The 24,760-nt window shown below is 46.6% G+C and overlaps 1 protein-coding gene across 5 annotated transcripts; it reads right to left on the bottom strand.

Moving 5' to 3' along the window:
• Positions 1 to 127: 127 nt before the first annotated feature.
• On the bottom strand, positions 128 to 21,864 carry KEL (Kell metallo-endopeptidase (Kell blood group)). Of its 5 annotated transcripts, XM_050784944.1 has the most exons (20): positions 21,615 to 21,860; positions 21,207 to 21,284; positions 20,764 to 20,905; positions 20,335 to 20,511; positions 17,713 to 17,837; positions 17,363 to 17,384; positions 17,238 to 17,286; positions 13,887 to 13,965; positions 13,606 to 13,794; positions 13,230 to 13,378; positions 11,942 to 12,071; positions 5,214 to 5,324; positions 3,643 to 3,741; positions 3,311 to 3,388; positions 2,773 to 2,873; positions 2,476 to 2,586; positions 2,266 to 2,333; positions 1,882 to 2,051; positions 1,440 to 1,535; positions 128 to 427 (listed from the first exon to the last, which is right to left on the bottom strand). In XM_050784944.1, the coding sequence occupies exons 2-20, from the start codon at positions 21,228 to 21,230 to the stop codon at positions 266 to 268; spliced, it is 2,082 nt and encodes a 693-aa protein (XP_050640901.1). In that variant the 5' UTR covers positions 21,231 to 21,284; positions 21,615 to 21,860; the 3' UTR covers positions 128 to 265. The 5 variants fall into 5 exon arrangements, 4 of the variants coding, with proteins under 4 accessions (XP_050640901.1, XP_050640900.1, XP_050640899.1 ...); XM_050784943.1 differs by having other exon boundaries at positions 13,887 to 13,949; positions 17,238 to 17,384; positions 21,207 to 21,319; positions 21,615 to 21,857; XM_050784942.1 differs by having other exon boundaries at positions 13,887 to 13,949; positions 17,238 to 17,384; positions 21,615 to 21,856.
• Positions 21,865 to 24,760: the final 2,896 nt, after the last annotated feature.

The raw sequence follows: 24,760 nt of genomic DNA, 5'->3' as shown, positions 1-24,760 counted from the left end.
ATTTTTTCCTTTTCTTGTGTCCATGAAATATTTTTGGCATTTCTCCCTCTTATCTTTTCTGACTTCAGGTATTTTTCTCCCCTATAGTTAATGACTTCTAGGCATAGAACATAGCAGGAACAAGTCATTAAGAGACAAGCAGAAGCCAAGTGCCGGCTTTTATTTTTGGAACAGAAGTGGAAAGGAAATCTTGCTCTGATTCCATGGATGTGACCAGGGAGGTGTTGGTCGATATTTCTGTGCTGTGGCATCTTCGGTAACCAAGTTACCAGAGCTGGCAGCGGCTGGAGGGGCTCAAGAGGGTACCACGTGCACAGCGGAAGTATCTGGCAAAGGCTGGGGTGCTGCTGAGGGGCCCATGGACTCGGAGGTGTGGAGGGCTGTGAGTGTCGTAAGATTCCTGGGGGCTGGGCTCCCTACACATCACCTGAGCAGGAAGAGAGGTCATTGAAGGAGGAGGGTCCACAAGACAAGGCTGACCTAGTGACAAGGGGTGATCAGGGACAGCAGACAAAGAGGGGAACAGGGGATCAAGTGCTCCAAGGGCCACATGGAGCATTTGAAATGTATAGTTCACTTAATCTGGTGATAGTAGTCCAGGAGGAGGGCCTGGGCTGTATAATGATACCATTTATCAGTGACCGAGAGGTGGGGTCTAGCACAGGAGCTCTGGGGTGAAGTCTAATCTAAGTGTGTTGAAGACCTGGCACTTGAGTCTGTTGAGGGAACAGAGGGTGCTTAAGGAGGTGATGTCAAGTGGCCGCCATACCTAAGGTCAGGCGTCTGAAGAGGAATGTGGCATACAGTCAGCCTGTCACAGGCTTTTTTTTTTTTTGAGACTGAGTCTTGCTCTATCGCCCCGCCTGGAGTGCAGTGGCAGGATCTTGGCTCACTGCAACCTCCGCCTCCCAGGTTCAAGCGATTCTCGTACTTCAGTCTCCCGAGTAGCTGGGATTACAGGTGCCCGCCACCACGCCCAGCTAAGTTTTGTATTTTTTGTAGAGACGGGGTTTCACCATGTTGGCCAGGCTGGTCTTGAAATGCTGATCTCAAGTGATCCACCCGCCTCGGCCTCCCAAAGTGCCAGGATTACAGGCATGAGCCACTGCGCCCAGCCACAGGCTTATTTTTAAGGCATCTGCATTTTGGGGGTATGAGAGGAGAAAAAAGTTGGTCTCCTCTCCTGGAGGAACCTGGGAGTAGAGTTTTTTCTACCTTTGGAGTTGTAGGGGTGCTGAATTAGGTAGAAGAAACGGTAGTCATCTGAGGGGTGATTCCAAGGGGTAGGGAGGGATGAGAAAAGATGACAGTGAGGACATCTGCAGCAGAGGGTTTGGGGTATTTGGCGGAGTGTCCAAGGAGGGGAGTTCCATGAGCTTCAGTAATAAGGCGTTCAAACTGACATAAAGCAAGCTGTGGCAGGAGGTGGCTGTACCTACCTGGGCATAGCTTCGAAAGAAGATCTGCTGGGGGCTGAGGTCCAGGCGGGGCAGGACGGTCTCCCCACGGTGCCATAACAGCCTCTTGCTGTATGCCTGGGTAGGGGTGGGTGGAGAAGGGCCCTCAGGCTCTAGACCTGTGGCCATTTGTAAGTCCCTCCACACAGTACCCAAAACCCATGGCCCTTGCTCACTGGCTCTGCACTGACAAGTTGATCTGAGCCAGAAGAAAGAGTAATTCCCAGAAGACCTATAGATGTCCTAAAAACAGAAGATCTCTGGGGTAGGAGGGGGATCCCCAGGTTGCCGTCTGTTCAGGGGGGATGTGAAGGGCAGAAATCCATGCAACTGTACCTGCGTCAGGAAGGGTGGCAGGAAAACTTGAGCACATGTTTTCTAGTCTGCCAGTGCACATAAATTGTGGCCCTTGACACTTGCATACCTGCAGCGCAATGGCTAGCCCCCCCACGTCTGCAGCGTTCTCCAAGAATGTGAGGGAGTCATTGAAGGAGGTTCCGCTGGGTAATGGAAAGGCAGCATAATGGCGTTTCAGGCACAGGAGAGCTTCCTGGAGGGCATGGGTGTCACAGGCTGGGCACCCGCCAGGCAGCACTATTGAAAACAGGGCAAGAGAACATAGGGTTGGTGCTGCCGAGGTGAAGATGTGGGTGGTACCACAAACTGACCCAGCTCCCAGGAGCATGGCAAAGTTCCCAGGACTGCCCCACCTCAAACCTTAAATAACCTCCCTTTCCCCTCTAGGCCCCCCTGTGGCCTTCCCTTAGGTTCCCTATAATCCCACCTCCCAGTGGCCCCTGTTACCCACAGAGCTGGTAGAAGATGTGCAACAGCTCGTGGGCCATGATGCTGCCAGCAGCGCCAAAGTTCACAGCTCTAGGGAGACAAGGGCTTGTTTGACCCCCAGAATCTTTTGGCATTTTTGACCCCAATTCTCCAACTGTAAGTCCCATTCATTATAACACCTGTCGGCCCCTCTTGGGAAACTCCCTACCTACCCTCAGAGAGTAACCCATACCTGGGGTAGCCAGGGTGGAAGAACGGGGGTTGGAGGAGTCCAGCTGGAAAGACTACCACATGGTCAGATATTGAATAGTAAGCATTGACCTCCCAAGGGGACACCTTCCACCTGCGGGAAGATCACAAGTGAACTCCAGCCCCCACCACATATTGCCCTGCCACCCTGAGACCTACGCGGTCCCTCCCAACTGCCGTTACTATTCGGGCTGCCTGCCCTGAGCCCTGGCTTCCTTTCCTACGAATCGTGGATGGATCTCTCCAGAATGGAGTGCCTGTGCCTCCCCTGCACTCATACCTGTGTTGGGGGCAAGGCTGCAAGAAGCTCTGGACAATTCTAGCTTGGAGGGACCGGACACAGCTCAGGACAGACTGCAGGAAGTTTGGTCCAAGTTGTATCTGGGGAAGAGGCAGGCGGTGACTTGGGCACACAGAGCTTCTACAGATGCATGCTGACATACACCAAGGGGACCATTTGACCCAAAACAGGCAAGCCCTGACACACAGGCATCCAGGGATTAGGAGGCAGCAACCCGGTGGCATCACCACACAGCACACAGAGGCTTTACACAGATCAGCACACAGATGAACACGCCCAGACAAGTCACAGGATGCGTGCATGTGTGCGGGGACATGCATTGGGACCTGAAAAGATTCTATTCTTCTGCCAACAAGACCCAGTGTGGATATTCCCCCATCGACCCCAGCCAGCACCAGGGCAAGGACAGGGCTGAGTCACCCAGGGAAAAACTGAGTGTCCAACAAAGACTCAGGATGGTCAGAGAAGTGAGGAGAAGTCAAGGACTGAGAAGGAGCTGGAAAACACAGGGACCCACATCTCTGTATTCTTGTCGGGCCAGCTCTGGCTTCAGGGCCCATTCTGAAGCCCCCATCTCCACCTGCAGTTGAGCAACCTGGAGAGAGACACAGAGGGGGCAGGAACACTCTTCGAGTCTACCAGAGGGAATTTCTCCCACTCGTTGCTCTGTCCCATTGTTGCCTCCCAAGCCTCTCACATTGTTGCCAGTGTGTGTATGCAGCCCAGTGGCTTCCCTACTTCGCTTGTGCCTAGGGGGCCTTTGGCACTTGTTTCCAGTCCCCATCTCGCTTGGTCCAATACTCCATTCCCCGCACAGGCTCCCATACCAGCCAGGATGCCTGATCTGACCTTGTCCTGGGCCATGTTCTGGGTCTCCTCATTCATCCAGGGAAGCTTTCTGAGGCGAGTGATGAGGGCATCCCGGATCGCAGTGAATAATTCCATGGCCTGTGGGAGTGAGGTCCGGGGACAGGGGGACAGGATCAGAAGAGGCCTCAGCCTGGAAAAGACCCTTGGAAAAGACCTTGGCCCCAAGGAGCTGCCTGTGCTGCAGCTGTTGCTTGAGCAGCAGCTCAACTAAAGCAACTAAAGGATCTGTGGAGAAAGGAAGCAGTGCCAAGCCCACAAAGGGAAGGTGGGGCCTGGCCATCCGTGAGGGCCATCAGGGAGATATAGTTCCTTTCCATGGGATATAGTAGCCTGATGCGGGAGAAAGACAGTGTCCTTACTCCCGGGGGCAGGAACACCTCCCAGCAAGCAGAGGGAGGAGAGGGCTGTCGTTCTCTCCTCTGGCTCCGGGCCCTTGTCTTCGCACCATCTTTTTTAGTGTCCACTCCCTCTCCTCATCCTCCTGAGCTCTTCAGCTCAGTCCCCCACGTCTCCCCGGCTTCACAACCTGAGTGTGTACTCGCTGCTTCCCCAGCCACCTGCCACCTCATGTAAATCCTTTCTTGGAGGGAAATGAAAGGCAATATCAAGAGGCTGGGCTCTGGCATCAGAATGCCTGAGTTCAAACCCTGTCTCTGCTTTTCGGTAACTGTGTGACCTTGGGCAAGTCACTTAACCTCTCTTTGCTTCAGTTCCCTCTTGCATAAAATCAGGATAATAACAGGAACTAAATGACGTAGTTCATGCAAAGCACTTGAAGGAGTCCCAGGCATGTGGTAGGTACTCAGAAAGTACTCAGTGTTGATTTATTTGACTTATTTGCCCTCTGCAAGATTATGTCATCCGTTCTGACGTCACGTCATGTGTTGTTAAAAAAATCTTAGATAACAGGGAGGAGCCTTAGAGATGATAGTGTTCAATTTTCCTTTTTTTAGTTGTTGTTGTTGTTTTGTCTTTGTTTTTGTTTTTGAGATGAAGTTTCACTCTTATCGCCCAGGCTGGAGTACAATGGCATGATCTCTGCTCACCGCAACCTCCGCCTCCCGGGTTCAAGCAATTGTCCTGCCTCAGCCTCCCGAGTAGCTGGGATTACAGGCATGCACCACCACACCCAGCTAATTTTGTATTTTTAGTAGAGATGGGGTTCTCCATGTTGGTCAGGCTGGTCTCAAACTCCTGACCTCAGGTGGTCCGCCCGCTTCGGCCTCCCAAAGTGCTCGGATTATAGGCATGAGCCACCGTGCCTGGCTCGATTTTCTCATTTGATGGTTGAAGAAACACAAGACCAGGAAAGTTGGGTGATTTGTCCAAGTGAGAGCATGTCATGGAGACTCTGTGGCCTAAAGCTGAACTGTTTCCACCCCAGGGATGGAGAAGGCCTTTGGGTTCCATCTCTCAGTGGCCCTTCTCTCTGACTGCCTGATTCCCCAATCACACATACCACTGAGAAAGTCAAAGTTAATAGAATGAGGGAAGGCTGGGTTGGGTGGGAAGGGGTGGAGGGATGTGGGCTGGGAAGAGCTCTCACATACAGCACTTCGGGTGCTCGGGTCAAAGGCCTCACGAACAAACAAAGCCGCCAGCGTGGGCTCGAAGAACGTGCCTGTCTTCTCCACGCACTTCATCCATCGCGGGCGGGCGGGCTATGGAGACAAAGCTGGAATGAGTGGCTCCTGTTCAGGGCTCTTTCCTCATCTGTCTCCCCAGTCTTCACTAGATCTTCATTCCCAGAGGGTGCTCTTTTGATGGGACTTTCTGGGATTCATCTCAGTTTACTACCCCTTAGGGTGACGCACATCACCACTCAGTACAAAATAAGCACATCTTCCTCAGAGCTGGTCTCATGAGCCTGGCTGAGCAAATCCTTCATGTTATTGCCTATTGAATTTGACAGCAAGGCCTCTAGGAGGCATCATTCTGGGGGACCAAGAGGCTCCTGGGAAGAAGATGAGAACCCAAACCTCATACCTCGGCAATCTGATGTTCCCCCTGTTCCCCCCCACCCCTCCCAACCACTCTACTCCAGGGTCCCAGCAATGATTCCCATCCTCCATGCTTCTTTGCTCAAAAGAAGATGGATTGCTCAAAGATGGAAATTCTGTTCTACCACCATCACCCTTATCCTCTCTCCAGGTGGGCATGGTGTATTATACTGTAGCATCTTATAAAGAAGAAAATTATCAGAGCAGAACTGGGTTTTAGATGCCATATTGTTTGCTAGGAAAAGAGGACACAAGACAAGACTCATTGTATAAATTCATAGAGCTGGAAGACTTCCAGCCAAGTCAGAGAGGAGAGAATAGAACGGGAAGGTGGAGGGCTTTCACTGCAGAGGCAGGAGGCCATGGACAAACACCCAAGAGGGCAGTGCCAGCTGAGGACCTCGAGAATGAGAAACATTAAGAGACAGACGCTGAGAAGGTCTTGGCGGTAGGCTTGAATGGCTTTGAAAACTTGACCAAGGTGTAAACCCAGAGATGACACAGGGTAAATGGAGACACAAACTCAAGGAACCCAGGGGCAGGAGGAGGTAGCTGGCTTGAGGGAAAGCTGAGCTGGAACTGATAAATACCAGCTAATATGCTAATTTGGGTTAGGCAGGATGAAGCCTCAAAACTTTATTCCTGTGATTTTTTTTACTTCCCAAAGACCTGTCCACAGGGAAGGTAGGAAGGGTGCCACTAATACTCTCTCTGCAGGAGCTAGGCTGGTCCTGGGAACGGAGGCGGTTTATGTGCATCCCACTAGAGGAAACAGACCAAAGAGGCCAGTCTGGTAGTCACTGAAGAAGAAACTTCTGAACCCACCAGTTAAAGAGGTTATCATTTTGGAGGTTGCTGCAGGCCTGGCTGCCCACGTCTGTGTTCTGTTGCACCTCGAGGTCTGCTAACCTTGTCTATTTTTTTTTTATTTTTATTTTTATTTCTATTTTGTAACAGAGTCTCACTCTGTGACCCAGGCTGGAGAACAGTGGTGCGATCTCGGCTCACTGCAATCTTCACCTCCCGGGTTCAAGTGAGTCTTCTGTTCAGTCTCCCAAGTAGCTGGGATTACAGGTGGCTACCACCAGAGATGGAGTTTTGCCATGTTGGCCAGGCTGGTCTCAAACTCCTGGGCTCAAGTGATCCACCTGCCTTGGCCTCCCAAAGTGCTGGGATTACAGGCATGAGCCGCCGCACCTGGCCAACCTTGTCTCTGATAAAGAGAAGAGGCTCAGATTCTTCTCATGCTGCATGAGTTGGAGCTCTGAAACAACAGGAACTAAAAGGAAATCCGGGTCTGAAAGCAATTATAGGGCCAAGTTGAGAATCTGCCAGCCACATTCTGCTGGACAAGCTTGGCTCCAGGAATACCTCTTATCAGACAGTTGCTACACCTGGAGCAGCAACCAGCATCAAAAGAGAGCTCACTTGAGCTTGGAAGTGTGGATCTGCCTACCCTGCTCACCCTCCTGTTCTTGATTTGTTTCCTGATGCCCTTTGCTGGAGCCTGATCATTTCTCCAACATGCTTTGCCATGGGACCTGACTGCTGGAGAGTACAATCGCCACTGCAGACTACTGCTACAGCTGTCTCTCAAGATGTGGAATGGTAGTGTATACCACACTGACTGCAAAGGGAGAGTTACAGAGAGAGAGAGAAGGAGAGAAATAGAATTAGAGAAAAAAAAGTCTCCAAAATATAAACAATAGAAAAAATATTTCAAACCCAAGATAAAGAAACTCAGTGGACTAATTTTAGGGCACCAAAAAAAAAAAAAAAGTTGCATATGTAACCTCAGAACCACAAATAGTATTTGAGAAATGATAGAAATCAGGACAAATTCTACAAGTCCGGAGGGAAGCAAAAATTTGACCAATCTTCTATAGGATGAAAGGAAATTTTAGGGATTACAGGCCAACCAGGAAACTTTAACGTTAATTTCTAAGCAAAATTGTAGAACGAATCGTTAGACAGTTTTTGAACACTTGGAAAATAATGTGTAACTACTAAGGACTATGATAGGATCACTGAAGAAAAATGATGTCAAAATAATAAAAATTCCTCTGGCTAAAAGTCTTGTGTAACTAAGGCATATGAAAGACCAGAACCCCAAACTCCAATAGGGGCCATGTGGAGGCATAACAGAGAACAGCAGGGCAACATCAGAGCCACAGGGCATGGTGGGGCTACAGAGAACGCACCCAGCCCCCAGCTGCGCCATGTAGCGACAGTCAGTTGTCGCCACAGGAGAAGGCTAGTCCAGTGTTTCCCAAGCTTCACAGACGTGCGCGCGCGCACACACACACACACACACACAGCGTGGAAACCTGGCGCGGGCACACACACACACACACAGGGTGGAAAACTGAATGCTGGCAATATCCTAATTTTTGAATATTGGTGATTAATTCAATGTTTGCAAAAGATTCTACAGGCTAACAAAACCCATCTATAGACGAAATACATCCTCAAGCACCACGACCATCCTACCACTGAATAGAGTATTAGCACTTACTAAGTTTGAGTTATTAACTTAAACCCCTGTGATTCAGTGACACCAGTTGTCAAAATGAAAACAACATCTAGTCTACCTTCCTCACAGGTTTGGGGATCAGGTGAAATAATACCTTTCAAGTACTCTAAGGCACTACCCCACTCTGTTGGCATTATCTTGATTTAGCCATTCTTGGAAAATACAGATTGAGTCCTAGTGAATTAGAGAAACTGATGTTGAATGACAGTGCAATTACAGTGGAGTCTCATCTGGCCAAATCATAAGTAAACATCAATGGTGAATGATATCAAGTTAACTTGACCTCCCCTGACATTCCTACTAAGAATCCTAACTACCACTCACTTAGCATTTCCTTTCCTCATTTCCTGTTTTGCTTTCCTTCATAACACAACCTAACATATTTTATTATTTTATTAGTTTGTTTATTGCCTTTCTTCCTTCACCAGGATATACAGCTGAAGGCAAGGTTATTTATTTGTCTGTTTTGTTCATTGCTGCATTCCAAGTGCCTGGAGAAGTACCTGAAGTACACTAGGTTCTCAACAAATGTTTGTTACAAAAACGAATGCATAAATCCATAGCTAGGTCTTCAATAACCTGACCAATGCCCTTCTCCCTTCAGGATCTTAACAGTAGTCTGGATGAAGATACACTGAATAAAACTGCAAATGATCCAAAGCTGGAAGACCTGAATAATTTTTTTTTTTTTTTTTTTTTTTTTTTTTTTTTTTTTTTTTTTTGTCTCACGATGTTGGGCTGGAGTACAGTGGCGCGATCTCGGCTCACTGCAAGCTCCGCCTCCCGGGTTCCCGCCATTCTCCTGCCTCAGCCTCCTGAGTAGCTGGGATACAGGCGCCCGCCCACCGCGCCCGGCTAATTTTTTGTATTTTTAGTAGAGACGGGGTTTCACTGTGGTCTCGATCTCCTGACCTTGTGATCCGCCCTTCTCGGCCTCCCAAAGTGCTGGGATTACAGGCTTGAGCCACCGCGCCCGGCCGACCTGAATAAATTGAGATGCTGGGCTGAATATAAATCATTCACATTTAATCATCACAAATGTGAAGTTCTGCTTTTACTTCTCAAAACCCGACCTTCCTAAATTTCACAAAAGAAAACCTGACTTAACAGCCATTTTCATTGACTATAACTCTATTCAAAACTAATCATCCAAAGATGGTCCAATAATGAGATTTAGAAATCTTCTGTATAAGGGCACTATAGAGTATAATTCATTCAAAAGAATATGATCAGAAGTCGGTAATTAATGGCCACTGAATTGAACCAAACATTTTGATCATATCAAGGCCAAACTCTAGGTCATGTCTTTGATTCCATTCTTCCTCTCACATCACTCATCATCAGGACATCCCATTGCTAACCTTAAAATATGTTCTTTTAAAATACAAATGAGATAAATCCCTCTGCATGTCTCTATTTCATAGAGAGAGAAGCAAAAGTCCTTCAGTGACCTACCAGACCTTGTATGGTTCTCTCCTTCCTGCTCTGATTCCCTCCCCACTATTGTCCTAATCACTCTGATCCAGGTGCCCTGGCTTCCTTGCTGATTCTCAAACACCCGGAGCATGCTCCACGGGCATCAGTGGACACAGCCTGCCATGCAAGCCTAGTCTTCCCCTCTCAGCCAGAGCCACCAGGAGGATCCTTCACTCTGCACCAAGTTTTAGCCAGCCTGCCTCCTGCCCTATCCCAATGAGATGATACCCCTTTCTTCACCAGAAAACTTCTTCCTCTCTCTAAACTTTTTGTCGGTTCCACCTCCTGCACAGAGATCCCACTGATCCTTCAAATGCTCCCTGATCTCTCCCTCTCGGGAACTCCAAAAATATCTGCTGTCTAAATCAGGATCCCCATATCTGCTGTCTAAATTAGGATCCCCTGCGAACACAGCCATACCTATCCATTTACTTAGTGTATAGCTGTTTTTGCACTGCAGGGACAGAGTTGAGCAGTTGTAACACCAACCATTTATGGATCACAAAGTCAGTATTTACTATCTTGCCCTTTATAAAAAAGTTTTCTAACCTTTCTTTGTAGCACCTACTTATTTCTCAGTCCTGTACAGTGTGTGGTTAAAAACATGACTTTATGAGCCAAAACATCTGTTTTGGAGTCTGTTCATTTACTTGTGAGCTGTGTGGTCTTGGGAAAGTTTCTTGACCTTTCTAAGCCTATTTTTGCATCTGAGAAACAGGGATTGTAAACCTCCAAGTGTTTCTGGAAGATTTAAACGAAATAACCTGTCCTAAGTGCTAACAGACAATGACTACTCCATGTATATCAGCTATTATCATTAAGTGTCATCTTTTATACTATTGTCGCAGAAAGGGGAAGTGGCTTCCCCAAGGTCACACAACTATTTGTTGGCAGAGATTAATTCAGCTTTTAAGCCCAAGGACAATTACGTGTCCTAATAGAAAAGATAATGGCTTCAGGACATCTAAGCCTTCTGTATTCTTTAAGCCTGAGCCTCAACATTAGCACTCTTACAACCTCCAAGAAGTGCCATGAGGCTATGGTGCTGGCGTTTATAGGTAGCTGTTTGTTGCCAGGATTTTGTAGCAATCCCAATTAAGATAACTTGGGGCTCTGGTCTGCTTCACCTGAATCAAGAGAAAAGCTGGGCAGAAGCTTCTTGGCGACTCTCCAACCCAAGTGATGCTCCTCAGGAAGACTGCTTTTTAAGCACAATGAGCAAACAACACAGACCCTGGAGCCAGACTGCCAGGGTTCAAATCCTCACTTCACTAACTTACTGTCATACCTGAGCAACTTCCTTAACTTTCGTGCCTCTGTTTCCTCATCTTTAAAACAGGAACAAAATGGCACCCATGGTACCTCATGGAATTGTAAAGATTAAATCAGCTAATAGATCTAAAGGTTTTCAAAGAGTGTCTAGCGCATCATTAGCCCTTGATAAGCAATAACTACATTCCAGTCCCAGTGAATGCCTTTTCCTTCTCTGAATTCCACAGCAATTTTAGGTTGCCAAAGCAGAGAGTTTCTCCAAGGCAGGGAAATGGCCCACAAATTACTAAGAAAAAAAATCCAGTGATTTTTAAGACTAACCTGAAGCCTTCACTGAGGTTGGGACATATCCAATGTACTAGACTCTTCTGCTCGCTTTTGGATATATCCAACTTGGGATTTCAAGATTCTCAGCAAAGGAGCATCTCTGTGTCTTATGTAATAAGTAGACTCTGGTGAGTGAAATGCATTTTCTACCCAGGCCCCTCCTCAGCTATATCCACATCTGTGCCACAAAGCCTACATGTGGCCCAATGGATCCCACTGGATATCAGAGATAAACTCTTTGTGAAGCATGTTTGAACATAAAATCAACTAGACATTAAGGAAGGCCACTGCTTAACATCTCTCTCTCTCATCCTAATAAATTGTAAGCTCTAAGTACAAAGTTATCCTGAGCAAATAGTATAAGCGTAATGACAAAGAAAGGGCAGTCCTTGACAATTTCAGAGTTTTATATTTGAGCTCAAACACCCAGCAAGAAGCCAGAGAAGTAGTCAGGCTGGGAGATGTGTGCCTGAAGGTCTGGCACATGGTATCTTGGTTTTCAAGTTAAACTTTGTCTGTCCAACTTGCCTGCTTCTGTGGAAAGCCAAGACATGGAGGGGCATCTACCATCGTGGCCCCCTCCCTGAGAGACAGATGCCAACATTTACCCCTCAAAAGAGTAGATACTCCTTTCGAGTATCTGGGCAAATACGCCCGCTCCTCTCCTCACCATGGGTGGTTGCTCTGTCAGTTCCCGCAGTTTCTGGCTGAGCTTTCTGCGTGCCTTCTGGAATTGACTGTCTAGGGCTGGAGAAAGGGTCCCCACCAGCCCTAAGATCATGTGGCTCTGCAGAAAGTCCCTATGGAGACAAAAGAGACCCACACATATACCCCAGGAATCTGGGGATGCCTCAAAAAGAGCCTCCTCTTATATAAGTCACCTTGATCCTCCTGAAGGCAGCCCCTTCTCCTCTGTATTAATAACTGTTTTAACATTGCACCCAAGTCAAAAAGAGCTTTTCGTGGTGTAGGTTGGGTGGGATCTAGCTCCTTAGTAAAAAAACTAGATGAAGAAGCAGCCTTCAAAGTCACAGGGAAAGAAAGTTCTGGGCTAGATGGAGTCTGGACTCATGTCATGAAACAGATTCTACTTCCACAGTCAAGGTATCTCAGGTTGTCCTCAGATGTATCTCACAAGCAGAAGTAAGCTGGTCTCTGTGACTCCTCTCTGCTCCACCGGCAATGCTCCTGCCAGAACTGCATTGCACCCTTATGTAAGCCTCCTCACTCCCATGTGAACGGGCAGCTACCTCCCTCAAAAAGGATTTCTAGATGCTGCTACCACCATGAAGAAGGCCCTTAGGCCCAAGCCCTTGGAAGAAATCCACTGCTTTCAGGTGGTAGCCACCCAGGGATCAGAGGAGGCAGAGACCCTAACAAAGAGCCACTCTCTCATGTCCACAACCCCAACACCCCCTTGATTTCCTGATACTAGCAGAAATGCTCTTAGACATTGTTTCCCATAAGAGCTCCAGAATCCTCACACCACACCTGAGGAATGGGCCCTCCTCTTGTTTTCTTCCCCTAAGTACCCCCAGCCTTCACCATCTTCATCTCCTCATCTCATGTGCCTCCTCCTCCAGCCCACAGTCCTCAGCTGCTAAAAAGACATACATGCACTCAACTGTCCTCTGTGTCTGGGTCTTCCAGCATCTTCTACAGCTCAGAGGCTCTTGACTGGCTGGTGTTCTACTCTCAGCAGACCTTGTGTCTTGGCTGACCCTCCATTCTTCATGTCGTGTGTATCCTCCCTTACTCGTGATCCCAAGACACATCCCTCCATCCTCTCTGTGCCACCCACCCTACGCTTCTCTGCCCCCACAGGTAGCAAGTTCCTCTTATCTTCCTGGGAGGCCCTTACCAGCCTGCCTTCCCCAAGGTTTCCTCTGCCCCCAAGATCTATGGTACACAGGCTCTCCTCCGTTTCCATGATCTCCCCAATCCCACCTGGGGCAAACCTCTGCTTTAGCAGCATCTCCTCCACCAGTTGTGACATGTTTTTCAAATATTCCACATCATGGACCACGAGGGACTGAGAGGGGCTCAGGGACATCGGTGTGAATGTTGCTTGCAAGCAGGACAACCAGTCGATGGCAGGGGCAATTTCCTTAGAGGAGGGACACAAAGCTGAGGGGGAGAAGGAAAAGAGAAGGAAGGGGAAAGGGCTTCCCCTTGGGTGTGAGAAAAAGAAGAAAAGAGGCTAATTGGAGGAGGAAATGGAGCCAGAGACAGAATGAAAAGGAATTAAGGGCACTAGGAGGAAGAAGGAAATGAGGTAATGTTTGGGAGGAAGGTTCCCATGCCCACAGTCTTCTGGCCCCCAGTTCCAGGCACCTTGAGCTGGTCGATAGTGACCATCTGGAAGAGCTTGCCCTGTGCCCGCCGCTGCTCCAGGGGCCTCAGAAACTGGAACAGCCGTGAAGTGATGATGAGGGACCTGAAAGCGTGTTCTTGCACCTTGTTTGGGTCTCCTCCCAGCAAGGTTCCCAGCTGATTTAAGTAAGTCAGGTATTCCCGAAAGATCTGGAGGAAGGAAATGTCAGTCACAGGTGCCAGAGGTGCCCACCTTTCTCCTGGCCTCAGAGGGCAGGGCCTTTGTCCATGTGCCATCTTACCTGGGCATAGGTCTTCTGTTCCTGATCTTGCTTGAGGGGAACATCAAATTCTGGCTGGTCTATCTGGACACAAGAGAGACTGGAGAGAAGCAGGGAGCATGGCAGATGGAGAGGGCAGGCGTGGGGAGGTGGGGAATATACCATGGGAGATGGCCTTGGGAGATGGACCTAAAGACTGGACAGAAGAGAAGCAAGAGTACAAAGAAAGGAAGGGATTAGGGGTTGAGGGGCATGAGAAGAGTCCAGATGTGAGAATGGGAAGAGATGGTGAGTATTACAACCAATGTGGGTGTGCCAAGTAAGGCAGAAGCATAATAATCAGCATCCTAAAAGGAGCTATTCTTTGTCTCAGGAACAACGCCAGGGTGAGTGAAGTGAGGAACTTGTCCCAGGTACAAAATCTAAGACACACCAAAAAATCAGTAATCAAACTGCAACCTAACTTAGGAGTATATTCTTGCAATAGGTAGCTCCATCTCAGCCAGCCATAGCAGTTGATCTTCAGGCAACCATAGGCTGTCAAGTGATCAGCCCATGTCCATTAAAGACAATTGCTAAGCTGTAACCAATCAAGTTGTTTCTGGGTGTCACTTCCTCTTTCTGTAAATACTGCCTGCCTACATTGTTGGGTGGAGCTCTCTGAACCTCTACTCCTTCAGGATGCTGCCCAATTCACAAATCAGTCTTTGCTCAAATAAACTCTTTTTTAAAAAAAACTCAGTAATCAAGATGAATACTTAATTAACATTTTAAAAAATCAAAATTACTACCAAAAATGTATGATAAATAAAATCTCAAAACTTTGCTTATCATGGACTTTTTTCTCCCAAAAAACATACTTTTAGTCAATTTTGAAAAGAATCATGTTGTGTTCAAGAAAAGTCCTCAGTGTATTTTTGATTCATTTTGAAAAGAAAAATCATTAGTATTTTCAAAATGATTCACATAGAATTTTTTCCATTTTGGGGAAAAAAGCATAATCTTTTGTCAAAAAATTCATAATGAAGAAAAGTTTGATATTTTGGTTCATCATGTATTGTTGCATTGATTTTGATTTTTTAGGAATGTGTATTAAAATACTATTTATCATGATACTGAGTTTTAGGGACCTTCTTAAATTAGCACCCCAGGTAAGCACCATGTATATTTCACCTTAGTCTGGCCCTGATGAATCCTTGATTCTATTCTGAAGATCTTTGCTTCTACCCTTTCCCTTTTCTTCTCCAATTTCAATATCCCACTCTTATCTTGAGCCATATACTTTTCCTTCTGTCTTGAAAAAAACTTTCACTTGACCCTTTTGCTACATTGTATGTCCACAGTTCAAGGAACAAAAAAGCATCTATGCCCACTGTTTCCACTTTCTTACCTTCCTCCTAAGCTCCGTACAGTCTGTGTCCACTGCCATAAATGTTTGGAAAGTATCTTTAGGTTTCCAAGGGTGTCTTCTCATTCCTTGTTCTCTGAGCTGACCCCTCCTTCCTGAAGCTCCTTTTCTTTCCTTTGTGGCCCACCATACTGGTCTAGCTCCCATCTCTCCAACTGTACTCGCTCTTCCCTGGCTCCCTTCTGCCCTCAGTCTTTGAAGTTCTCCTTCTGTAGTCCATCTTTCCTACCTGCTTTTAACCCAAGAGACTATCTAGGCTCACACTGATGATAACCACCCTTCTCCCATTCACACTAAATCAAAACAATGGGATCATTGTGTAATCCCCCACTTTCTTTCTTTATATCCAATCAGTCACCAAATCCTCTAGAAACAGCATGGACTATCATCACTTTGGTGAAGTTGCCTAAATCCTTGTGCCTGGCTCTTCCTTTCCGTTTCTACCTCTATCTCAGGGCCTCAAAAAATGCTCATTTAGTTTCCTCGACACTCCCAGACTGACATTCAAAACTGCTGACTATGCACAACCATCAAAATATTTGCTGTATGCACAATTGTCCTAACAGTTGGATGGCCTCAGTAGCTCTTTTTTTTTTTTTTTCTATTATGTCAAATGTTTCACCTCTGCCTGACTTCTTAGAAATAATCAGGCTCAACCTTATGTCTTCAGTCTCACTTTTACCTCCCACTGCACCCCAATCTGCCTCCCAAATCCTCAGTTAATAGACCAGCGTCCTCACTGACCCCATGGAGGAATCACATCATTCCAGGTCCTCCCCCTGGCTCAGGATTTCCAACACCCCATAGCTTCACCTCCACTTGTGTGAATTAACCATGTTTCAAGGCTTGCTTAGTTCGCCTTCTCTCATTCTCTCCTCTCTGGGCCTCTTCTTAACCAGATCTTTACTGGCCCCCAAAGACTACATCAGTTAAACTCCTGAGCACACTGTTTAGAACTGAATTTTAGAACACCTCATAATGATAATCAATTCTTTTGTACTTATCCTCTAGTAATTTTGTGGCTCTTTTGACAGTAGGGTCCAAATATGCAGATAGCATTACATTAACCACAATAGTGACAGCTCCAGTGTTTTTATTTAGTTACTCACTCAACATATACCTGGCAAAAGCCTCTAGCTGCCTGGCCCTGTGCTAGGTCCTAAGGAACAAAGGCAAATAAAGCATGGTCCTTTTCTAAGGAGGCTCACAATGTTCAACACAGAGTGATAAATGCTGAGAGCATGAGGAAATGAGAAAAGCGAGAGAAAGGCTTCATCTAACTCATAACCAGGGTGTCGGTGAAGACTTCCTGGAAGAGATAATAAAGCCAACATTTGAAAAACATGTAAGTTTTCCAGGTTCAGTGTGGGGGATGGTTGCAGGCACAGGGAGCAGCATAGGCAAAGAACTAAGAAATATTCCTGGAAGTAGCAGTGAGTCAGCATGGCTTGGGGGTAAGAGAGAGAAGGAATGTACAGGAGATAAGGCTGGAGAAGTGTGTAGGGGTCAGATCACAAGGTGCTTGCAAAGCTTTACTAAAGATTAGGGACTAGATTCTGATGACCTGGCAAGCCACTGGGTCATTGACAAGCATTTAAATACAGACAGTAGTATAGTTAGCCCTTGGTTTAGAAAAGTTCCCTCTAGTAAAAATAAAGAGTAAATAAAATGAGAGCAATCCTAGAGATAGGAGGACTAGTTAAGGGGCTCTGAGATTAATCCAGATTTACAGTAAGAAAGACCAGGCCTACTTCTGTCTTCCCAGCACTGGCTCTGCTGCTCCATTTCCCACCCCCAGCTAATGTCCCTGACTTTCATATCAATAATTTTCCCTTAAGGTTGGGTTGTTTCCTATATCACACAGGTGTCCTCTCTTCCCAACCTGCAACCTTCCTCTAAGGGATGATTGACTAGAGATGGAGTCAGGCCAGGTCCAACTGTATCTTTGCCAGTGCATCCCTCACCTGGATGACTGGTGTGTGTGGCGAGGCAGGATGAGGTCCCAGGTAGGCTCTGAAGAAAGGGAAATGGCCATACTGACTCATGAGAAGTCTCAGCGTTCGGTTAAAGTTTAAGGAAGTCCAGTTACCAGAGATGCGCCAGCCTCCAAGCTTTAAAGGAGAGAGAAAGGGCTGAGCATAGGATCTGTGGAGCCCATCCCTCATTGTCTTGGTTGTCTCTTACACAGCTGCTACTGCCTGACCTCTGCCCTGGGCGCCTTGATTCCTCTAGGGTGCCACATCTGTCCTTTTTTATCTGCCTTCTCCCAAGGTCCTGATATTTCCACAGGGCATAACCATTTCCATCTCCATCTCTCTCCTAGAACTTGGGGGGCCCTTGGAAGAAGATCCACCCCCTAGGAAAAAAATGGCAGCCCTAAGCATGCATTGGTCCCATATGTTATGTGTCCAGAAAAGTTAGTATCCCAGCTTTTCTCACCTCCTCAATAACTTGTCTGAGGGGACCAGTCCCTGCAGCTTCAATGGCACGTGTATCCATGCAGGAGTTGTAGAACTGGAAGGCTTTCTCCTCCCCAGAGCCTGAGTACCAGGAATTCCGGGCCTCTAGAAAGGAAGCATGGGAGTGAGGACTAAACTCTGATTTTATTTTTATCTTGCCCAAATTCCTATCAAAGGGGTCTGGGGAGTCATGCCCTATATCATAAGTTCTCATCAGATGGGTTTTATTTAACCCCATGTAGCATGATTTACTTTCCAACCTGATTCTGGCATAACATTATGAGACAAAGAAGAAAATAAAAATATTTTACCCCCAAACATGATTCTTTGCCATATTTTGAAATGACCCTACAAAGCTGTTCTTTGTGGAGGAAAATTTGCATCTATAAAGAATCTCTATTAGCTATTAACATATCTGTGTTAACATAGCTAGATCTTTTGATTAACTAAGATCTGAACAGGAAACACTTGTCACCTATTGTCTCTAAGGGCAGCCACTATAAGACTTCAAAAGAACTTTGGTCTCCACAATCTTTATCTTACCCTGAACATTTCCTTTCTATCTATCCCAGATCTTTAGACAAACTCAACCGTCAACCCGGAAATGTTTAAATTCACCCATAGCCTGTAAGCCACCCCTGCCCCTTTGAGTTGTTCCACCTTTCTGGACCAAACCAATGTATTTCTTAAATGTATTTGATTGATGTCTCATGCCTCTCTAAAATGTACAAAACCAAGCTGTGCCCCGGCCACCTTGGGCACATGTTCTCAGGATCTCCTGAGGGCTGTATCACAGGCCATTTTCACTCATATTTGGCTCAAAATAAATCTTTTCAAATATTTTACAGAGTTTGACTCTTTGTGTCGGCAGGAGAATTAAAGGAGTGGCAACTGGTGTAGAGGCAAAGAGGGAGGGTGGGAGACAGAGAGCTTACAGGAAAGAAAGACTCCCACAGAAGATGGAAGGAGGGGGAGGAATAGAGAGGAAAATAAGAAGGATGAGAGCACTGCCCAATTTGGGATAGACCAACTTGATGAAATGATGAAAGCAGGGAAAGAGAATGAGGAGAAGAAGACAATATGGAAAATAAAAGAAATGTGGGAAAGAAATCAAGAAGGAAAAGACAGGGACGAAAAGAGAAAGGTAGCAATAAGTGGGATATGGGCAAAGGATAAAAGAGAGAAATGAAAGACAGGAAAGAAAGAAATGACTGAAGAAATTAGACAAATTCAGGGAACTAGAAAACTTTAAGGAATTGGAGAGAAGAAAACTCATAAGGAAAGGTTTAGCAAAGAGAAGAAACAGGAGAGGACTCTCCTAGTCCAGACTTCTCATCCATTGATCCCAGGAAACAAACAAACACACTACAATAATCAAATGCAAGTCTCTCTGAATCATCCACCCTCTAATATCTAACACTCTTTCCACCCTCAGTCCCCCTGAAATCTATTCATCCCACTGTAGGCAATAGAATTTATCCTGAGCATATTTTTTCTTTTTATCTCTGAGCCTTCCCTGAAAGTATCCATCTACCCAAAGAGAGTCCACCTCCCACTCTTTCCCCATCAAAAAAGGGGGGCAGAGGGGTGCATTATTTTTCCCAGATTCTAATTGATAGTGTCAACACATTCTTTAGGTTCCCTTGCACTGGAAACGCATGCCTATCTTATATGTTCTTATTCCCAAATCCTCATCACCATCCACCAACTTCCTGGGACGCACTTCCAACCTCCTACACAGTTACAGTGTATCATTCTGGTTTTCCTCTCAGTCCTAGCAGTTTTCCTCTCCAGCCCCCATCTGCAGGAACTTTACTTCCACTGCCAATTAACTCAGCTCTCCTATTCTTCCAACATATCCTTTGTACTTACCCACTTTTTCTCTTATGCACAGTGATGAAGCCCTCTCTCACTTCCCACCCCACTATCCTACCCCTTTCATTCCACCATCATCCATCATCTCCAGTCATCCATCTCTATCATCCCACTTGTTCCAGATCAACTTGCTTGCCATGGTCCAAGGTTTCAAAGGAGAAGCAAGAAGCAAGAGATCATTTTGAGAGAGGGGAGCTTTGGCATGGTGAGAGGGAGAGGATAACGTTGAAAAGGAGGCATTGGGAGACTAGAGGTTTTGGAGGTTAGAGAATGAGAGTGACAGACAAAAGAATTGAAATGCAGGAGGTGCTGAGGAGATGCTTGTGGAGGAAGACACCATGCATAGGATAGAAACTGAACATTTGGAGGAAGCAACAAAGATGGAGCTTGCTAAAAGGGACAAGTTGGAGAGAATGGAGTAATTATGGATACATGGAGAAGCAAAGAAGATGGAAATCAGATAAAGAAAAAAATGCAGAGAGGGACCAAGAGAAATGGAAGAAGGGTACCCAAGGTAAGGCAACAGGAAACAGTGAGAGAGGAGCAAATCCAGGCAGCTCCCGCCGTCCTACCTCTTTTACTCCCCCATCATCTCCAATCATCCATCCATATAATCCCACCTGGGATGGCACAAACCAGTTGTTCCACAACTACATAGGGTTTGGAGTAGTCATGGTCATTCTAGGCACCCACTTGCACAGAGCATCTTCTACCCTGCTTTCCTTACCCAGTATTCTCCGAAGTCGGTTTTTGTTCTTTGTGGCAAGCTCCTGAAAAGAATTATAGGTCCCTTTGACCCTTCCACAGGCAAAGCCAAAGAAGTCGGTGCAGGGGGCCACACTTGTGTTCCCAGAGGCCAGGTAATGATCCCGGAGATCCAAACACACAGATGTCTCACAGGGGCCTGTGGGGAAAAGCTCAGAGCTGGGAAAGAAGAGGCAAAAAGACCAGGGCTCTCCCAAGGGGCTAGGCAAAGAACATCAGGTGAGTAACTAAGCGGGGAGCTGATGAAAAAGAAATGGTTAGGACGCAGAGAGGAAGAACAATGGGGACCCCAAGGGTCAGGGAGCACAGAAGCCCCAGGAGCAGGGACTGGGCCCAGGTGCCAGGGCTGGGCGAGGGCTGACTGGGTTAGGGTGTCTGGGATCTTGCTTACGAGGGCCACAGTTCTGGAAGATGTAGAACAAAAGCACAGAAAAACAAAGGAGCAGGCCCAAAACCTGGATAGCTGTCAGCACCCGCCTGGCCACTGCCCATGGCCTGCTCCCTTCCACGGGCAGCCTCTCCTCTGGAGTGCTCTGTGGGAGGAACCAAGAGGTGAAAGATAAAAGGTGGAGGGGATTGAGAGACAGGGATGGGAAGAGGAGGAGGAGAGGGGAGAGAGAATGCATCTGTTAGTGTTATAGTCACTTTATACAGAAATAATTATCCCAACTCTTCCTAAACCCAGTCCTACTTTAACTCCTGGAAGATGAGAAAACATGTCAACTGTTTTGGGTGAGGATGAAGCAGACAGTTAGGGGATGAATGTTTGTGGGATTTTAGAGCCCAGAGTGACAACATCAGTGTATTCCAGCCCTAGGAGAGAAGGCCACTTACCTCTTGGCTCCAGAGAGTCCCCATTCCACCTGCCTGGCTGGGTTCCCTCGGCTCTTCCTCACTTTGGGCCCCACTTTCCTGAAGTGAGTGGAGGGAGAAGGAGGAGAGAGAAGCTGGTGCAGGAAACGGTGCATTGAAGAGAGTTTTCTCAGGCCATTTTGTTACCCTTGCTGCCCGCCCTGCCACCACACACATATTTTTATCTCAGGGCAGTCTTCCCAGATGGGCTTCAGAATGAACCTGTCCCCTGAATGTGCCATTTCTCACTCCCTCTCCCATTACCTCCCTCTCTCTCCCCCTTTCTACTCTGTAAGCCTCAGGTTCCCTCCCCTGCAGTGGGGGCAGGACATTTGCACACAGTCACCCTCACACCCCACCCAAGGCCTCTGACTCCAAAAGGGGACTTACCGTCTGTCTATCCTCTGTGGCTCCAGAATCGTTCCTGGTTCCACTCTAGGTGCTGATTTGGAGGACTGGGGTCCAGGAAACGGTCCCCCTTCTGCCCCCACCCCCGTTCCTTGATCTTGGAGAAGGGACACTTCTGCTGCTCTTTCCCCCTTGTCCCCAGACACACAGGACTGGCCTCTGGGTGGAGCCTGCTTATCAGTAGGGGGCACCCAGGTTTCTCCTCCCCCTTTATCTCAGCTTCTCAGGGGAGAAGAGGGAGGGAGTCCTCACTCCCCCAGCAATCTTGCCCTTGGTCTGCTCCTCTTGTCTCGCACTGTGACTCTGCCCGTGAAGTTCCTTTATTTCTAAAATATTCTTCCTTCTCTCCTTTCTTCTCTATTAAAAAATATGAGGCACAGTAAAATTTTAAAGAGTTTATTTAAGTAAGAAGCAATTCATGAATTGGGGAGCACCAGACTGACAAAAGTTTAATGTTGCGATGACAAAGTGTCAGAGGCAAGCATTTACTGGGAAGTTACAGAAGCAAAATAAAACATTATTTGACTGGTTTGCAGTTACATAATTGCCTTTTTAAAGTAACTTTTTGGAAAGTCCCTAGTCACATAATCATATGTTAGTTGACTACTCATCATCGGCTGGGGTTAAATTGTTATTTCTGTCATAAGCATTTATCGGAAATTGACCCAAGTTAAGTTTCACTTATGTTTGTAGTTTTAGCAAGAACATGGCTATTTTTAAGGTCTTCGGCTTTGTCTGCCTGGGAATTTTTCAGGCCCAGTCTCCATTTTAGTTTTGTTTTCACACCTCTCTGATTGGCTTTTCTGGGATTCATCAATTCCCAGGTCAAATGCCACCTTTCCCAGGAGACCTCCCAGCTCCATGCCCGTTCACACTGTTCCCAAGCAGGCTTAATTGTTTCTTTCGGTGTTTCATAGCTCTGCTGGCTGCTGGCAGAGGCATGCATTCAAAAGATCACCCAGCTAGGAGACCCTAATCTGCTAATTATTAGCTCTGTGACAATAAGCAAGCCACTTAAACTCTGGGGCAGGTAAGCAAGTTTTGTCATCTGGAAAATGAAGGTAATACTTGCCCATGCCTACCTCATAGGATCTCATGCCTTCAACAAAAGAACAAGGCTTTACTGAGTCCCTCTTTCTTTCATTCTGCTTTCTGTTACACTGGTAGCTTGCCTCTTCATCTCCTTATTGATTGAAAACTATGTCATGGCAGGTACAGTGTCTGGTTTTCATTCCTGCCCATCCAAGATGCTTTCTAAATATTCAAGGAAATGAATTACATTCCAAGTTAGAAATCCTCTTTCTCACATCATATTAAGCCCTTACCTGTGGTCTCTGTGAGGCAAGCACATTTTTTGGGGAAAGTGTTTCACCCTCTGTCCCTTGTTTCCCCATTCCAGGAAAAAAAAATGTCATTTATTAGGATAGTCTTGCAAATGATTCCCTGGCGATATTTTCAGATTCCATCAGCACTGTGCCAGGGCCATGGTGCACTTGCTGGGATGAGGGTGGGTGTGGAGAAGTGGAGTAAAGCCATTGTGCCCCCTGGAGCCAGCTGGTGGGGAATCATGAAAGTCATAACGAAAAGTCAGAACTTCATACATTAGAAAAGAAAGCATTGGGGAAAATAAGGCTTTTGAGGAAAGGTGTGGCAAGACACAATAATATCTAAGAAACGCTGGTGTGGTACTGGGGATCTGGACGGATTGGATAAAGACAAGAAACAGAGTGGTTAGTTTGGTGTTGCAGGAGTGATGAAGGCAGTGGGATGGCAGAGGGGAGGGAAGTGCGTAGAAAGAAAAACTGTATGGAATAAAGTCATGGTAATGGGTTGAATGGAGGAGGGGTTTATAATAGAGCCACAGAGGAGCTCCAAGTTCCATTTCTGCATGACTAGGGGAATAGTGATGCCAGCGAACAATGGAATTTTGGTTGAGGCAGGGAGTAGGAATCAGCATGAGGGGAAGATGCTGACTCAGGATTCTAGAGGTGTTTGGTCTGTGTGGGTACATCCTGATGGTGCCTCGTCTTCAAACTTCCCTTCCACAGAAAGTCCAATACTCTCCCCATGGGCTTTTAGCTTCCTTCACACATATTCCCTTCCTCACTCCTTTTCTATCAATCAAATCCCCTGAGCTGATGTTTCCCTGGGAAAATGATAATGGAGACCACTTAGATTAGATAAGAGAAAGTTGAAGAAAGAGTGTGCTCTGTGACATTCCCCTATGGACAGCCACCACAGCGTAGACTTAGGTTCTCTCCCTGTCAGAGAAGCTGAGCCAGCCACAGGGATAGGGCAGCACAGCTGCCGGGTCCACCGTTCCTACTCAGCTGCCTCCTGAAAGCCAAGCAACCTCCGTCCTGGGAGCTGTCTCAGGAGCATGACTTCCTCTTATTACCCGTATCCTACTCCATGGTGAGTCATCACCAGCACAGCCATACCCAGTCATGGCCATGCAACAGCCTTCACTCAGATCTAAACACAGAGAAGAGGTGTGTTAACAACTGTGGCACATGGACCACATTTATCTTTGCGGATGCTGCCTCCTGCTTGCCTTAATTGTCCTGTCCATTTATTCTAATTCCAGGAGCTTTTGTTTGATGTCATAATAGTATCAAAATAAAATATTGGTAATAATAAAAATAACCACTTTTTATGGAGCACCTCCTTTGTGCTAGGAATGTGCTAAATGTTTTGCTTGTATGTTTTCCTTCAGTCTTCACAGCAACTTTGTGAGGGAGATAACAGCTATTATTTTCCCCATTTTATAGATGAGCAGTCAGAGTGATATGAAAGTACAGTGAACTTACTCAAAGTTACAAAATTAATAATTGTCAGAACCGAGAACTGAACCAAAACCTTAACCATTGAGCCTCTCAGTCACTAAGTTTCTGTTTTTTGGAAGTGTCTTCATAGTAAACATCTTCCTTCATCTAAACTCTTCTTTTTAAAGAGTTTATTTATTTTTCTTATCTTCTTTATTTTTCACTGCTTGGCCTTGTGAGGTGACAGTTTTGGGGGCTGGTATTCTCAGACTCTCCAACATTCAGTTTCATCATCTGAAGATCATGGCCTTTGCCACAATATTCTATCCATAATCAGCTGCCATCCACAGTGGATATGGTATC

This window comes from Macaca thibetana, chromosome 3 (assembly GCF_024542745.1).
Source record: "Macaca thibetana thibetana isolate TM-01 chromosome 3, ASM2454274v1, whole genome shotgun sequence".
NCBI lineage: Eukaryota > Metazoa > Chordata > Mammalia > Primates > Cercopithecidae > Macaca > Macaca thibetana.
This window is presented reverse-complemented; position numbering and strand designations above follow the sequence as displayed.